A 16,173-nucleotide genomic window follows, 5' to 3' on the forward strand; every position below is an offset into this window, starting at 1 on the left:
ATCTTAATGTGAGGCGTGCAAAGTTTATTTATACATGGCGATGTATGCAGACAATGTATTGCTTTTCCATGTTGGTTTTACAGGTGCATGACAAAAACGCTTAGTCAAAATTAGTTAATCGTACAATTAAATAAACTTCGCATTACAGCCTACTACGGGCTATATTTACATTTATGAAGCATCTGGAGGTTGTGGATCCCCACAATTTTATGAGAGATCTATGTTATTTACGCCGCCGGCTTCTCTGTGGTAGGAAGGTGGCTGTCCCTCCCTATTCACTATGAAGAGGCTGTATTCATTTACCGTTAAGTAATAGTTTTCCTCTGTCGTCAGGTCTCAGGTCTAAGTTCCACATGGGGGATTTTGCTGTGATATAGGTTAGAATGAGCAGTCTTTTTCTTTCTGAGTGTCGTTCTATGTCCTTTATTTCGCCTAAGAAAGGTTTTGTATCATACGAGTATGAGCGTATTAAACGACATGAGCTATATAAATTTTGTACGTCTGTTATTTCTGCTGTGGCGATGTGTTCAGAGCAAAACTGGGTTATTTGTGTTACTATGGATTTTTTATTAATGCTTTCGCATTTGGTGTTTCTGCTATTGTGATGTAATGTAAGGAGAGCCCTGGAATCCTCCCACTTCGCAGAAAGAGTTCCTGCTTTTGTTTCATCTAAAAGCCTACCTAATTCGGTATTTACAAGGGTACAATCCTGGCATTTTAGTTGCATTACCTTCAGAGTGCCTAGTGAAAGGAAAACACTTTCTGGTTTCCTTAAAATCCAAAAGCACATGTCCGTGTGCCCTCACGAAGTTCTTGTATACTTTCGCTAGGTTTAGGCCCTCTCCCCTTCGCGCATATGTCTCCCCTAAAAGCTTGCATAGTTCTTTGCGATTCGTTAGGAGATTTTTAACCTTCAGGAACATCATGTTAGTTGTTCTGTAATTGGGAAGAAGTTTTTATTTCTGTTTTCATGCTTAGCAGGACCCCTTTTGTTGTCCAAGGGTGCACCCTTACAGCACAGACGTACATCGATGACTTTCTACGTCCCATTTTGTTGCCCTTCATGGCAAACGATCTTGGGCTTGCATATCAGCCAGACAATGCCCTCCCACACACGTCGAGAGTTTCTGCTGGTTGTCTTCATACTTACCAAACCCTGCCTCGGCCAGCTAGTTAGACAGCTCTCTCCGCAACTGAGAACGGTTGGGGCGTTATGGGCAGGGCCATACAACCAACTGGGGATTTTGACGATCGAACGCTCCAGTTAGGCAGAACTTGCCACGATATCCCTTAGGAGGGCATCCAACAACTATATCAATCAATGCCGCGCCGAACTGCCTGCATAAGGGCCAGAGATGGACCACTGTGTTATTGAGCTCAATTTGTTAAGCTCTTTCTCTTGTTCAAGTCACGCAACTTTTGTGAAATTTGTAATCATTTGTTTGTACGTACAGTAACATGACATCTGCCGATGTCCGTTCCATTTGGATAATTTCCTCGTGGTCGCACCGGTTTTTTTTTTTTCTTTTTCTTTTTGCTTAATGAGTATTTTATTTGAAGCCGATTTGAACGCTTGTAATTAACAATGTTAACCTCAGTAACTTCAAACTGAATTAATTCTGGATAATTATATTTCGAAATAAATATAATACGTTATAAGTAACCAAGTTCTTCGACAAATAACGAAACCTTAATCGTTTATTTCACATTCATATTCGAACACACGCTCTGGATACAAGTGTACAAACCATCTCATCAATATCGTTAAAACTATATGAAATGTACAGACTTAAAATTTCGCCTTCATTGAATTATGTTGTCAATTGGACGCCCATATCAAGCAGTCAAGTACACGCTAAAAGGATGGCTATTGACTACTTTCAGTAGAGATCCTATCTTCTGCAGGTAGAGTGTTGTGGTGTAGCCTACTTTTTAAGGTACATTAGCGTTCATTTTTAGATTGCGGAAATCTTGGTGTCCAAAAATCTGCACTATTACTGGACTTTCACCATCTAAAACATTCCTTCGTTCGTTGAAAATGGTCTTCGAAAACAGGTATTTACTCGACAGCTTTTCAAATGAAGAAAAGAGATGCTAACAGAATATGTTAATGACGACAAGTGCAGACTTACGTCATCTGTAATGAGCATTTTCCACTACTTGCATCAAGCGTCATTGTCAAGTGCGGAAACAGCGAAACGACCTCAACTTTTATGCCTTGGTGAAGCTCCAGTTTGGGAAAAAACTGCACACTTGTTTTTTTGTGTGTCAAAATATACACCGTATTTTCTTGGAAGCCAAAATTACCATTTACTTATCTAAAGATATCCACAAGGTTTTCCAGTTCGCGAACGTGCCCATTATCAGTTATCACGGCTCGGTCAGCGGGTGGGCAACCGACGCCACGACAGACCTGGCTTGGCTACAACTCGGCCGCACTGCTGGGTGCGAAGTGCTCTACTGGACGAGTGGCCGCCAGTTCAGGTAAGCTGGGCTCATTGGCGACTTCGCTCAAATACCGTTGTGCGTACATTCGTTTCTACAAGCTACGGCTTTCCCCGCATCGCATCACGCGATAATGATTGTGTTTGGAACTTATGTGATACTTATTCCGGTAATTATTAAGTATATAAAATGAAGCCGGATCTGAGAAAGGTTGCACAAACATCCAATCATATCTTGTTAATATTTCAAAGGGGCGCAAACGCTGGCAATTTGTTTTAAATGTTCAAGAACCTAAAACTGTGCATATAACAAAAAAAACAGAAAAGTACTTTTCTAACAGGAAAACCCTCCGCGCCCCTTCCTCCCCAATTCCTTAAAGAATCGAAATCCATGTACATGACAAATTCAAACGACTAATTACTTAACTTCGCAAATTAATTAATAGGTGGAACATCTGACGTTAATGAGAAGGCATTTCAATTCTTACATCACATCTCCTGAACTGTGTGTCTCACAATGGCACAGTCTTGCTTATGGATTCAGTAGTATATGTGGATACTGTCTGCAGAATATGTTTGTGAATAGAGTTAGTGGCAAGTAAGTATGAAATATAAACTTCATGACTCATGCTGAAGTTTTACTACATGAATATCGCAAATGAAGTAAGCGATAAACTTTTATCTTTTCATTATTTTCTTATTAACTTTTACTTAGGGTACCTTACAGGACAGGGGAAGAGAACTCGTCAGACTACACCTGCTCCCTAACGTCAGCAGCAATTGAAACTGTTGTAATTATTTAAATAAAATATAAAATTATTTTAAGAATTTGAGGCAAACTAGAGAAAATCACGTTTACGATACCCGCTGATGGTGTCTACATGTACCAAATTAGATTGATGACATCCATGTCTTCTGGTTGCCTCACTTTTCTTTGTCAAGCACAGTATTTAAAGAATGTTGCCTGACAAGTTTTCTTCCGTGTCCTGTACACTATACTACGTGAAAATCAACTAGGGGAGGAGGGGAGCTGTCTAGAGTCACTTGCCAAACCTGAAGACGAATATGCAAAGTGAAGCTTCATTACCAAGTACTTTCTTAGACCACTTCTGAAAAAATTTGATGTTTTTATGTTAAGTCTCATTTTTTATACAGCATAAAATACAGAGGAATTTTGTAATGACGACCCTAAGGTCATGAAATAAGATGACTTTTTTTTAAAAAAATGTCTCTATTAAGACAGTTTTGAAGCTAGAATTACGAAATTTGGTACATGGTTTCTCGGTCACAAAAAGATACGTTATTCAGAATTTTTGGAAATTCAACACAAAAAGCGGTGAAAATAAATTATTTAAGAAGTACTAAAACGTTTTAGAGCTGCTTTTCTGAAAAGTTGTATTTGACTTCCTAGTTATAGATAAAAACATATATGTTTCAGTGTTTTTAGAAATTCAACCCCTAAGGTGGTGAAACATAGGATACAAATTTTTATGAAAATATTTCGTTATATCGGTTAGAAATAAAGAACTGTCTTCTTTTTAATCGGGCCCACAGCATGGAATACGTCATAAGATAATATTTTTTAATGAATAATTCCAGGTAAGCTGCTAATGGTTTAATTAGTTAGCTTTCTTTTTTACTACAAAATTATTTGGGCTATAGCACCGTTCTCAAGTAAACCTGTAGATGTTCCATTTGGTGAGTATACATTTATAAAAGTTGTACAGAAAGGTCAGTTTGCATACATACTTATATGTAGTTGGAATAGATGCCCATATTGCATAATTGAGTAAACTGTCGACTGTATTTGTTGATAGGTCGCTATAACCAAAGTTTTGTATGTATGGAATATTTTTGAGAAATACTTTTGACAGCTAGAATGACAGTTTATTCTCTTAGATTGTTTATGTTTACAGAACAATCTTCGCTATCCAGGAATGTTAGTTGCATTTCATTGCTATTATAATTTTGTTATCATCTGTATCTATGGCATCTTTCGTTTTCTGTCTACTCTGAATTTTATCTGTTTTCGTTCTTCAAAACGTTACTAAAATGTTCTGGATAAGTTAGGTGTTTGAGATAGATTTGTTCATTAATGATATAGTTTGGATAATTTTTTGTCCATGTATATATTTATAATTCTCTGAATATGTCCATGGTATGTCCTTTCGTTTTCTATGTAAAACCTGTAACGTATTTTTGATATGTTCTGCTGCTTGGTTTTGGCTTTTGAGCTGCTGGTAAAAGCTTGATTGATTCCTGTCGCACGTTCTTGTGTGTTCTTTGAATATAATGATAAAATTTCTTCCCGTTTGACCGTTATAGAATTTTTCGCGGAGCTATTTCATCTCAAATCATACAGGTCAAGATACCATAGATACAAATGATAACACCATTATAATAGCAATGAAACGCAACTCACATCACTGACTAGCAAAGAGCGCACTGTAAACACAAAGCACCTACGAGAATAAACTGTCATTCAAGATGTCAAAAGTGTTTCGCAAAAATATTCTGTACGAACAAAACTTTGATTATAACGATCTGTCAACAACAGTGAAAGTTTACTCACTGATGCAATATTGGCATCTGTTCCGGCTAGATGTAAGCATGTATGCGAACTGACCTTTCTGTACAACTTTTATAAATGAAAGCGTACTCACCAAATGAAGCATCTACAAGTTTACTTGATAATGGTGCTTTAGCCGAAATAGGCTTGTAGTAAAGAAGGATCACTAACTAAATCATTAGTGGCTTACCTGGAATTATTCATTGCAAAAAGAAATAAGTGTTAGGGGATGAAAGTTTGCATAGAAATATCACCACAAGAACGCAAAATCCAGGATTAAAATCCATCCGATTCCAGCTATCAGAATCGCTTTTTGGCCAGAAGTACATTTGGAAAAGACCATGTATGAATAAAGCCATACAGCTATGCGAATGAAACAGTGGGTGCTAAGCTAGACATCGTGTAGGTTTGATCGTAAGTAAAGCTGACAACAGATTTCGGTTCGTTGGTAGAACGCATGGGAGATTGCTTACAAAAAATATTGTGCGAACCATCCTGGGATATTGCTCAAGTGTGTGGGACCCGAATGAGGTAGGGCCAACAGGGGATAATGAACATATACCAAGAAATGCTCAGGTGTGGCAATATCTGTTTCATGTAAAAATAATTTCTGAAGTACCCCGACAGTGTGTTGTAGGACCGTTCCTGTTCATAGTGTTTATAAATGATCTAGTGGATTATGCAGGAGCTCTGCGACATTTTTCACGGACGATGCTGTTGTGTGCAGGAAGCTTGGAACGCCAGAGATCACTGCGTAATGAAGCAAGACCTGCAGAGGATCGACAGTAATTAGTGTAGGAACAGGGCTTGACTCTAGACACAAACAACGATAGTGTTCGACAATGTTCCTGGCTGGATTATACGTACCACTCGCTATATGAGGGTAAGTGCAGCATTGGTGAATATGATCGTTTAAGTGGTCCTGGCAGTATGGTGTGAGGTGGCATAATGTTGCATGGGCGAACTGACCCCCAAATCTTGGAACACGATAAACTCAATTACAACACTGTTGTCCTCCCAGCTCTGGGAACGGGAGCACATTCGGCGAATAGACTAACCCGCCGATTTCCCTAATCCCATCGAGCACGTGTGGGTTGGGGAGACATACAGCAGCATATTCACATGCATCAGTGACCATCCAGCAATAATGTCAAACGCGTTGGTGGAGGAATGGAACGCCCTACGTCAAGAACTCCTCACCATCCTTGTGGCAACATGGCAGCATGCTGCAGACCATGCACTGTCGTCCATAGTCATCACACACCCCGTTAACACTTTGCCGTGCGGTCAAACTGCAGTGGTGTCGTGCGCGAAATAGCGGTCAACGGCCGGCGGAGACACCACAGTGGTGTCGTGTGCAAAGTATCGCTCAGTGGCCGGCGGCACCACAGTGGTGTCGTGTGCATAGTATCGCTCAGTGGCTGGCGACACAACAGTCGTGTATGGAGCATAGTATCGCGCAGTGGCCGGTGACAGCACTTTAGTATCGTATTCATTCTGACGGTGTTTCGTTTAGGTAACAGTAACTTACACACATCAACAAGTTTTTTTGTTTTTATAAGAACTTGTGCACTTACATCATGGCAGACGGATGAGACGATACGATTATTTACGATGAATGCGCGGACGTCGTCTCGTCAGACGTTCCGGACGACTTCGACGATTGGAAAGAAGACATTGGATATCAAAAAAATGGAAGTGAAGCAGAATCGTCGGAAGATAGTGAAATACGTCCAAGAAGAATTCGGCGAACGCTACGGTTGCCAACTGATTAGGATGAATGAGAAGAAGAAGACAGCGCATAGTGGTCAGACGTTGATTTACTGAGGAACAATAATAAATTTGAAAGATCTCTGGGTCCACACATGTTTCCCAAAGATACACAGAGCGTTGTGGACATTGTAGAATTATATATTGGGACCGATCTATTTGGATGTAATAGCAACGAAACCAACAAGTATCACAGTCAAAATTGCAATAGAAGGAAACTGGATTTAAAAAATTCCAAATTTGTCGACGTTAAGGGACCTGAACTTAGAAAATGGTTTGGGCTTGCTATCCTTACGGGAATTGTAAAAAAATCAAGGATCGATGATTACTGGTCGACGAATCCCTTGATAGACACACCGATATTTCGCAAAACAACGTCCCGCAACCGATTCAGACAAATATTATCATTTTAAATTTACCTGACAACAACAATAAACTGGATAATGCCGACCGGCTTTTCAAAGTGCAATTCGTAACTGACTATTTTTCCAAATGCTTAAAGAATCGTCTAATCTAAGTCAAAACATCTCATCTGATGAAGGAATGATACCATGGCGTGGACAGTTAAATTTTAAGTTTACAATCCGTCGAAAATTACCAAATATGGCATACTTATTCGGATGCTGTGTGATTCGAGTATGGGATACATTTCCTCAATCAAGATATATTCCGGCGCTGTACAGCCTTTAGCAAAAACAGTGATGAAACTATTGACACCTTCTTATCGAAAGTGCCATCACCTCTACATGGATAATTATTATAACAGTGTAGAACTTGCAGAGAAGGTACTTGAAAAGAAAATTCGAGTTTGTGGAACGATACGGCAAAATAGAGGATTTCCGGAAATATTAATGCGGGCAAGTCAATGTGTTTGAAGCTTGTCATCAACGGAAAGGTGACAAGCGGCCAGCGACAAGCCAAGTAATCCGATTTCGCGCTGCCGTGCCAAGCGAATAAATTTGTACGAGACGTGTGGACGGCAAAGTATTAAATACTATTTCTCGCCTTTTGTAAGTCTAGGGGGCCATCACAAGTCGCGGTGACTTCAGTTTAATTACTACCTTTGGATAAAAGTGTCATTTCTGTTCATGGGTATTGCTTTCTTCTGTCTTCTTTACTGTACAGTAGAAGTTCTCCCCGTATATAGTCCAAATGACATAGAGCTGTGGTACCTGGCACTGACAAATCAAGCCAAACCTACTTTCGTCCTTACGTTGTGCACATCAGTGAAACTAGGATTAGCCATTTGGAGTGACCTACAGGGGCAGGCATCGAGTTTTTATAACCACCTGAAAAAATAAAATTTACGCCTTTTTTCAGTTCCTTGATTGCAGTCTTGGGATATGTTAAAACTCCGATTGCACAGTATCTTAGCAAACCGATAGAGGAGGCAAATCAAGAAGGTGCAGCCCACTGACAGAGTGGTGCGGCGATTTCATTGTGTTTCAGGACACCAGGCAGGCATCTAAAAGAAAACACGTAATTGTGTGTGTGTGTGTGTGTGTGTTTTTTTTTTTTTTTTTTTTTTTTTTTTTTTTTTTTTTTTTTTTTTTTTTAGCGCTGGTTATTAAAACTTGATAGGTGCCCTCGTAAAGTTAAATGACCACATAAAACAAACAGCACGAATAGCAGATCCAGGTTGAAATTCATTACGTGTATCCTAAGGTAATATAATACACCCACGAAAAAAGTGGCTTACAAAACAGTCGTTTGACTGGTTCCAGAGTACTCTCATTAGTGCGGTAATCTCAGGTAGTACTCTCACCAGTGCGGTAACTGTAACCTCCTCCGCCCGTCCACTGTCCTTCCTCCTGCTGCTAGTCATCTGACTGGCGCGTGTACATGATGCCGCCGAAAATGGTAGTATCGCGAGAGCAACACCACACTTCCGCACACTACAAGCGCTGGAACCCGTCTCCCGCTTTCTCCGCGCGCTCTGCGCAACAACCCCCTACCCAAAGATATTACAACGCACAAGGACTATTCTCGTTGCTAATCGATCCAAATAACAATTCCTTTGGCTTTTTCCCAAAGCTTATAAGTTTCACAGTAAAACATAGATCAATACAATGAAACGTCAACAGACTTCTACCTAAATGTACACATACAGTGAAGCAATGTCCTTACTTATTAAAAGAAAGTATTTAAATTACAAATATTTACATACAATTAAAAAAATTATTTATCGGTAGCAGGTCCCATGCATTCTGCATTTTCGGTGTTACATAACCTCAGGTAATCTCATGAGCCTGGACTAACAGACGAGGTCGAGAAGATATAGCGAAGCGCAGCACTTTTCGTCGTGCGAATGTTAGTAAGTGCGAGAGCGTTATGGAGACACCTGACAAAATCCAGTATCAAACGCTACAAGAGGGGCGTTGTGCGCCAAGGAGAGGCTTACTGTTGAAGTTCCGAGAGCTCACTTTCAAAGATGTGTCCGTCAAAATATTAATTTCTCGCATATACGTCTCGCGAAACACCTGCTACGAGAAAATCAGATAAATTAGTACTCGTGTGGAGCCTTACCAACAGTCGTTCTTCCCAGGTGCCATTCGGGGAACAGCAGGGGGGAGTGTGCCGGGAAGATAGAGATGCCAGAATTACATTCGTCCACAACACCGTCAGATGGCCTATGGAGTATACGTGATCATCTCTCAGGTTTTCTCTGCTTGACTGGTTAATAGGGGGCTTCCGGGTATGGAGCAGAGTTCTTGTTTCCACTTTCCGTACAATATTTTGACGACCGAACCAGCCGTCTTTTTCGGGTACTTCGAGTTTTGCTATTAAGTCTACTCGCTGTCTGGACTCCGACCAACAGTGAGCTAGCAACACAGAGTGGCAGTGGAGATAGAGTCGCCATGTCACAGACTGCACGGCCTCTCCTGCCGGAGGTTCGAGTCCACCCTCGGGCATGGGTGTGTGTGTTGTTCTTCACATAAGTTAGTGTAAGTTAGTTCAAGTAGTGTGTAAGTCTAGAGATCGATGACTTCAGCAGTTTGGTTCCTTAGCATTCCACACACATTTTGAACAACAGTAAGCTATTGTTGGTCTCAAGCCCGCCAAGTTTGTGGAACATCATAAATAAGGAGACTATCGAAATGAAGATTAAGAAAATCTAATAAGCGAGGATGGACGTTTCAATTTAACTAACGCGGGGTCCGACACTCTCTCTCTTTCCAAAAATTAATCCCGACTTGCGGGGTCTGCTTTGAAAACACTGAATTGGCATGGTTAATTCGTAAGAGGTGGCCAGATGTTCTTCCTGTCGCCGCCCCATACAGCTTGGGATGGAAATAGTGTACCCCAAGTGTCTGTGTCTAGTGGAAATCATGAAAGAGTACGAATGTGTTGCAGATGTCTGCGAGCCGTGTAACTGACGCGGGACGTGGGTACCAGCCCGGTATTCACCTAGTGGCATGTGGAAAACCGTCTAAAAACCACATCCAGGCTGGCCGGCACGCCGGCCCTCGTCGTTAATCCGCTGGACGGATTCCATCCGGGACCGGCGCGCCTACCCGAGTCCAGGAAGCAGCGCGCTAGCGCTCTTGGCTTCCCTGGCGGGTCAAACGCCACCCTCAACTAATAGTTTCACAGAGTATCAGTGGGGGCTCTGTAAAACAAAAGAGTGTCAAAGGGAGCAATGGACATCTTGGCTCTAAATAACAGCGCGAGACCAACAACAGCTCACAGTCTGGTTGGAGTGAAGACAGCGAGTACACATAATAGATTACCTCGTGGCATCTGAAGAAGATGGCTGGGTTGGTCGAAATACCGTGCTGAACATGGAAACAACAACTCGGCTTCACACGCGAAGCTCACTATTAACAGATGATCGCGTAAATTTATACTTTGTATTTACAAGTTCAGTTACGGAGAATCACTCGTTACACATGAAGAAGTATTTTCCCAGTGAATAGCAGAGAAAGTGGCAGAAAATGCTTTAAATGTCAAATCGCTTGGGCAGTCAAACCTAATCATGTCCTCCTGTAGTCGACATTGAGCCACCCCTGCTGGGGCTCCTTCAGGACTTTTGGCTGCTTATCGACTCGTCTTAGCACCGACAGAATGACGATGTGGGCTGGCTGTAGTAGCCAGACATTTCACTCTGGCGTTGCAGGGGGGGGGGGGGGGGGGTCATAAATTTTGAGCACACGTGGCAAGTGTTCTTTCCACTCGCATTGCGACTCTTATAGATGTGTCTGTAGTGACTGGTGATCTGCTAATCATTTGGACGTAATAGAGCGTTACTGCGATCAAAACATCTGCGGCTATTGGCATTACTGATAAATGATCCCAGACCAGACAAAGTCACTGACCTGCTGATCTCCTTTGATTTGACGACGTAGACTGCCAAATTCTTCTCCTACTAGCAAGGTCGTGTAGATTTTGATAGCATTAATAAAAGAGGACAGGTGAAGGTCGCAGTCGGTGAGAGGCCTTTCAAGAAGTTACTAACACAATACGTTATATTAAATTCCTGATATTCCGCAAAATTATATTTATTTGGTCACGAACCGACATCAGGTTCCTCATGCCACCTTCAGGTGACAGGCAACCGAATGTCGTAAACACAGATAAACATGATATGAGAGTTACACAGATATTATTTGTATAGAAGATACAGAAATGGGAGTGATGAGAAAGTATAATATTACACTTTTATCCCACAGAAATAATTACGTTAGCGAAAAAATGATGTGTAAACAAAATTTTTATGTGGAGGTGCATTTAACAACAGATGAGATATAAAATGAATTTAAAGTCTGAATCTAGTATTTGTAACGAAACCTTAATTTAACAAAGGGGAAAATGGACACTGAGTCATCGTTTAATGCTAGGATGGCATTCTGTGTCATCTTTTTGTTGATTTCCAGTAGGGTCATCTTTCTGCTTTTTTCTTTTAGCAGAATGTAAAATTTCACATTCTACATAGTATGAATGATTTTCTGCTAAAAGATACTCAGCAAATTTGAATCTTCTTTCCTTAGTTTCCAGTTTCTCTCATGTTCACGTAGCCAAAATGCCATACCTCTGCCTGGCTGACCAATACACACTTTTTTACCCTACTTAGAAGTGATTATTTCATGTACATAGCTCCATAGCAAGGGTTTCAATTTGTCTTCCTATTGGACAAAAATTTTAAAATGCAAATTTATAGTTCTTTATAAGACCCTGCTCTGGACTGCCACTTGGATATGAGAAACTTATTTTTCAGTCGTTTCATGCGTTGGAACACACACCCCACGCTATACTACACAATGCTACAGTTTCCATTCATGGCATTATTTGACTGGAATGGCTGTCTCCCAGTACTCTAACATTATATTGACAGCTTTCATCATACTGGCAATAAACGAGAAACATAACACCTTCTGGGACATCTAGTTGGCCGTTCACATACGAGGACACGGCCTAAAAGCTCAGAAGGCTTTACATCCAATAATAACCAGGAAATCCTGAAAACTTAGAGAAATTTACATCTTCCTTTATTTCATTTCCAGGAGGACCAGTGGATACAGACGATTCACGTGGCAAGGAGTCGCAGACATACAGCAGTGACTTTGCGGAACAGGCTTCTTTTCACGTGGAAATATGTTACTGGATGTAAAGGGTATGACTCCTGAGCATCGTAGGTAGGAAGTGTACTAGAAGGGAGTAAACTAGTGGAGTGATGTGGGGATACTATCATTGTGATCGGTAAATCGGCACACATTTTTGCTACGATCGCTATCGTTCACTAGTGCGGGTGTGAAGACTTGTGTAACTCGTCTTGATGTTCCTGGCGTTCTAGCACCGTGGCAGTGACATCGACTCTTGGTGGTGGACAGTGATGTGTGACTTGTGCAAGGGCAGGCGACGCCCACGCCCTGTAGGACTGCGATGGGCACTGGTGACGTCGGCAGCGTTGCTGGTCTGCCTCTGCGTGCACCGCACGTGGTACACACGGTCGGTCTTCTGGGAAGACGACGTGGCGGCGGCGAGCGCGCCTTTCACGTATCGCTTCTCCAGCAACAACCATCCTTTCCCAGGAGTCGCGCTGTCCGAGGTGAGCGTGAAGTGCTTACCACGCGGCGCCGTGACCGTGCGCTCTGGCGGCCGCCTGGGGAACCTCATCATGGAGTTCCTCTCCCTCTGGACGGCTGCGCGCCTCCACAACCTCACCGCCTTCGTCCCGTCGCAGCTGCGCGATCGCCTCCACGAGGTAGGACGCTTTGCGTTTGTTTTTCAGACAGATGGAGAGTAAATGGAGTGCGCCCCACGGTCTAGAGGTATCGTCGTTCACTCTTACCCGAAAATTCTGGAGTCCCAGATCTGACTCCAGCCAATGCAAAAAACCAACACTTGATCTCGTATTTTAAGGAGGAAACGTACACTTTAAGATATCAGTCTCAGCAATAGACACTGACCGCCCGCTCACCTGGACTCCTCATCTCCTTACAATCCAACAAAAACCCCACAACAGATTTCGCCTCCTGAAACTAATGTCCGACTGGACATGGGGACTGCATCCTCCCATCATCTTTCACACCTACAAATGCTTGATCTGCCCCATGCTTTATTATGACAGCATTGCTTGGATTTCCGCCCTTCCCAGGTTCTATAACGCCCTCCAAATCCTCGAGCGCCATGCAGTCTGCCTCACGTTACCTAACCCCCTTCTGTGATCCGCCCCGTCCTTTGTTATGCGAGCATTACTAGGATTTCTGCCCCTCCCATGTTCTATAAACGACCTCTAAATCCTCGAGCGCCATGCACACCGCCTCACCTTCCGTATCCGCCTTCCATCCCCCACACGCATCCTCTATGACCTCATCCCCTTCCCCCACCTTCTTCTTTTCCTTGAACACATCTGCACCCTGTATATTGCCCACCAACTCGATCCCCCCCCCCCCACCCCCTGGTGTCCCCATTCCTCTTCACCCCCAGCCCAGTTCCGCACCTTTGTCGTTGTGTCCCGCTATCTCTCCATCTCCTCACCCTCCACCTCCTTTCACAATGTAACTTCAGCACATACCCCTTCCGGATGATGAACTTCACCTTGACGTCTACCCCTCCTACCAACTCTAATCCCACCTTCCTCGTGCAACCTCCTCAGGGCTTCCTCTCCTCCCCCTCCCTTCTCCTGGGTGGCTTTCCCCCTCCTACACCCCTCCCTCTCCTGTACTCCCCTTCAGTGTCTCTTCACTCCCTCCTGCCTTGTCTTCCCTCTTCATGTCCGCCCCACCTGTCTCCTGTCTCTTGGTACACCCCATGACCCCCGACCCCCATTCCTTTCATCCCATCCCCTCCCCAGCTGCACCTTGTTCTCCCCTCTTTTTCCATCCGCTCAGACCTCTCCCTTGGCAGGTCCCTCTGATGTGACCATAGAATTTTTTTTTTCATTCTTGCTTTTATGATCATAATAAGAGTCCCTGCTCCATAGGCAAACAGCCAGCTGACATTAGGAAATAGTCCACCAGGACATAGGGACAAGATAAGCGGTGGAGGCTTCCAAGTATGGCTACTTGATCAAATAACTTAGTGTTTGACTTCCTGCCAGAGGAAGCAGCACGAATCAAACTTGCGCAATAGAAGACGCAAACACTAGGGCGATAATACAACAGTCATGTGCAGAAAAGACTTGTGTGGAACCAAATTAAGGTGTGTGAAGCTAGAAACGAAAGTGTTGGGTGGTACCGAAGGCATTCTTGTGAAAGCCGACCAATTAGAAACAAGAGTGTCTTGTGGAACCATAGGCATTCTTGTGCAATCCAGTCACTTAGATATGAAAGGGTAATGTGAAACAAATTAACTCCTGTACACCCAAGTACATTATAAACGAAATAAAAGGCCAGGCAGTGGAATAACTAGAAGCAGAGATTCAGATGCAGATTCAGAGCCAGTGTTGGCAATTTGGAGATTCCGCAGTGAGATGCCAGTGGAGCCGACTAGGCCCATAGCAGCCAATACAGCTGATAAAGACTTCAACTACGAGAAGATGGTGATAGACTCTGGTGGACACTCAGGAACTGCAAGTCAAGTAGGATTTTTAGTTTCATTGGAATAGTGTTGAACAGAGGCTGTCAGAACAAGTGATCGCTTTGTACTTTTTTCTTATATGTACCAGCAATTAGCTTTGAAGTAGCAAGTTCGAATAAATTGACTAAATCTTACTAAGCGTTTTATGATCCAACACCTCACATAAGTATATGTAAGAATAAACTTGATAGAATGTAACCAATCTTTTCTGCCTATTGCAATTCTGTAACCTATTTTCAGGAAACTTATTTGCTTCAAACTTAGGAGATTCTCTCCCTCCCATCTCCGATATAAAGGTTGACAGCAATTTATAACTAACCCATTGTCGTTAACATCCCAATTGCACTACGCAGTTTGCACTTACTTCATTCTGGTACAGTGAGGCACCTCCTGGTAGGTTTTATTCTTTATCGTGTGTGCTTCATCTCTTCAAGTGGTTTTAAGGTGTCCTTATTCTACAATGTTTTAATACTATGGCCAACTTTTAACTTGTGCATGTGACGTCAGTGTCACTTTTGTGCTCTATGAATCGTCAACTGTGTTTTTTAGACTATTTTAACTGTTCCCCCATGAATGTCTCTGTGTCACTGTATATTTTTCCTCCATTGTCTACCCTTACTCTGTTTTATGTCCCCTTTTTTTATCGCCTTTATATGTATAATTTTCTCCTTTTAGTAGCTGTCATGTCACTCGGCTGAAGAGCGGTGGATTGTGCCACTGCCAGCCCTCCCCTGCTCACATGGGGTAGGGGAATGAAATCACAATAAAGGACAAAAAAAGATAGACCCTTATCGAAAATTTGGGCCACAATTCTAATAGTACACAGTAAGTTAAGATCTTCTGAAAGTACGCACTTTAAACCTCCATGTGCCCATCAGTTTGTCACTTGCTCTGCCTCACTGGAGTCGCCTGTTGCAGCAGCGTGAAGTACTGTACAGTGGAGTGATAGTTAGAGGCCTCCTATTCGTGGTTAGTTGACAAAGAGAAAGAGGAAGAGGAAACGGAAGATAGACAGGAAGGTAAACACTTCTTCCCAATGTGTTTTGAAATCCTCTTCGTGAATACATATTATTATATGCAAAAAATAGTAAGTAATATGAGCACGCAGTATGTCAATCTAAAGGACAAATGGTTCAAATGGCTCTGAGCGCTATGGGACTTAACTTCTGAGGTCATCAGTCTCCTAGAACTTAGAACTAACCTAAAGACATCACACACATCCATGCCTGATGCAGGATTCGAACCTGCTACTGTAGCGGTCGCGCGATTCCAGACTGAAGCGCCTATAACTGCTCGGTCATCCCGACCGGCTCTAAAGGGCATAATTGTACATTCAGTATCAATTTATCGTTACATTCCTATTAATATTCT

The 16,173-nt window shown here is 42.5% G+C and overlaps 1 protein-coding gene across 2 annotated transcripts in view; it reads left to right on the forward strand.

Annotated features, from left to right (window-relative positions):
* The first annotated feature begins 2,359 nt into the window (after positions 1 to 2,359).
* The window catches only part of LOC126281720 (galactoside alpha-(1,2)-fucosyltransferase 2-like), an 88,352-nt gene continuing 74,538 nt past the window's right edge, over positions 2,360 to 16,173 (forward strand). Inside the window, exons 1-2 of one of the 2 annotated variants that reach the window (XM_049980895.1) lie at positions 2,360 to 2,484; positions 12,285 to 12,985. In XM_049980895.1, coding sequence (XP_049836852.1) covers positions 12,614 to 12,985 — 372 coding nt within the window. In that variant the 5' untranslated portion in view covers positions 2,360 to 2,484; positions 12,285 to 12,613. The remainder of the gene's footprint in view (positions 2,485 to 12,284; positions 12,986 to 16,173) is intronic. The other variant, XM_049980896.1, reaches the window with a different exon arrangement.

Source organism: Schistocerca gregaria, chromosome 7 (genome assembly GCF_023897955.1).
Source record: "Schistocerca gregaria isolate iqSchGreg1 chromosome 7, iqSchGreg1.2, whole genome shotgun sequence".
NCBI lineage: Eukaryota > Metazoa > Arthropoda > Insecta > Orthoptera > Acrididae > Schistocerca > Schistocerca gregaria.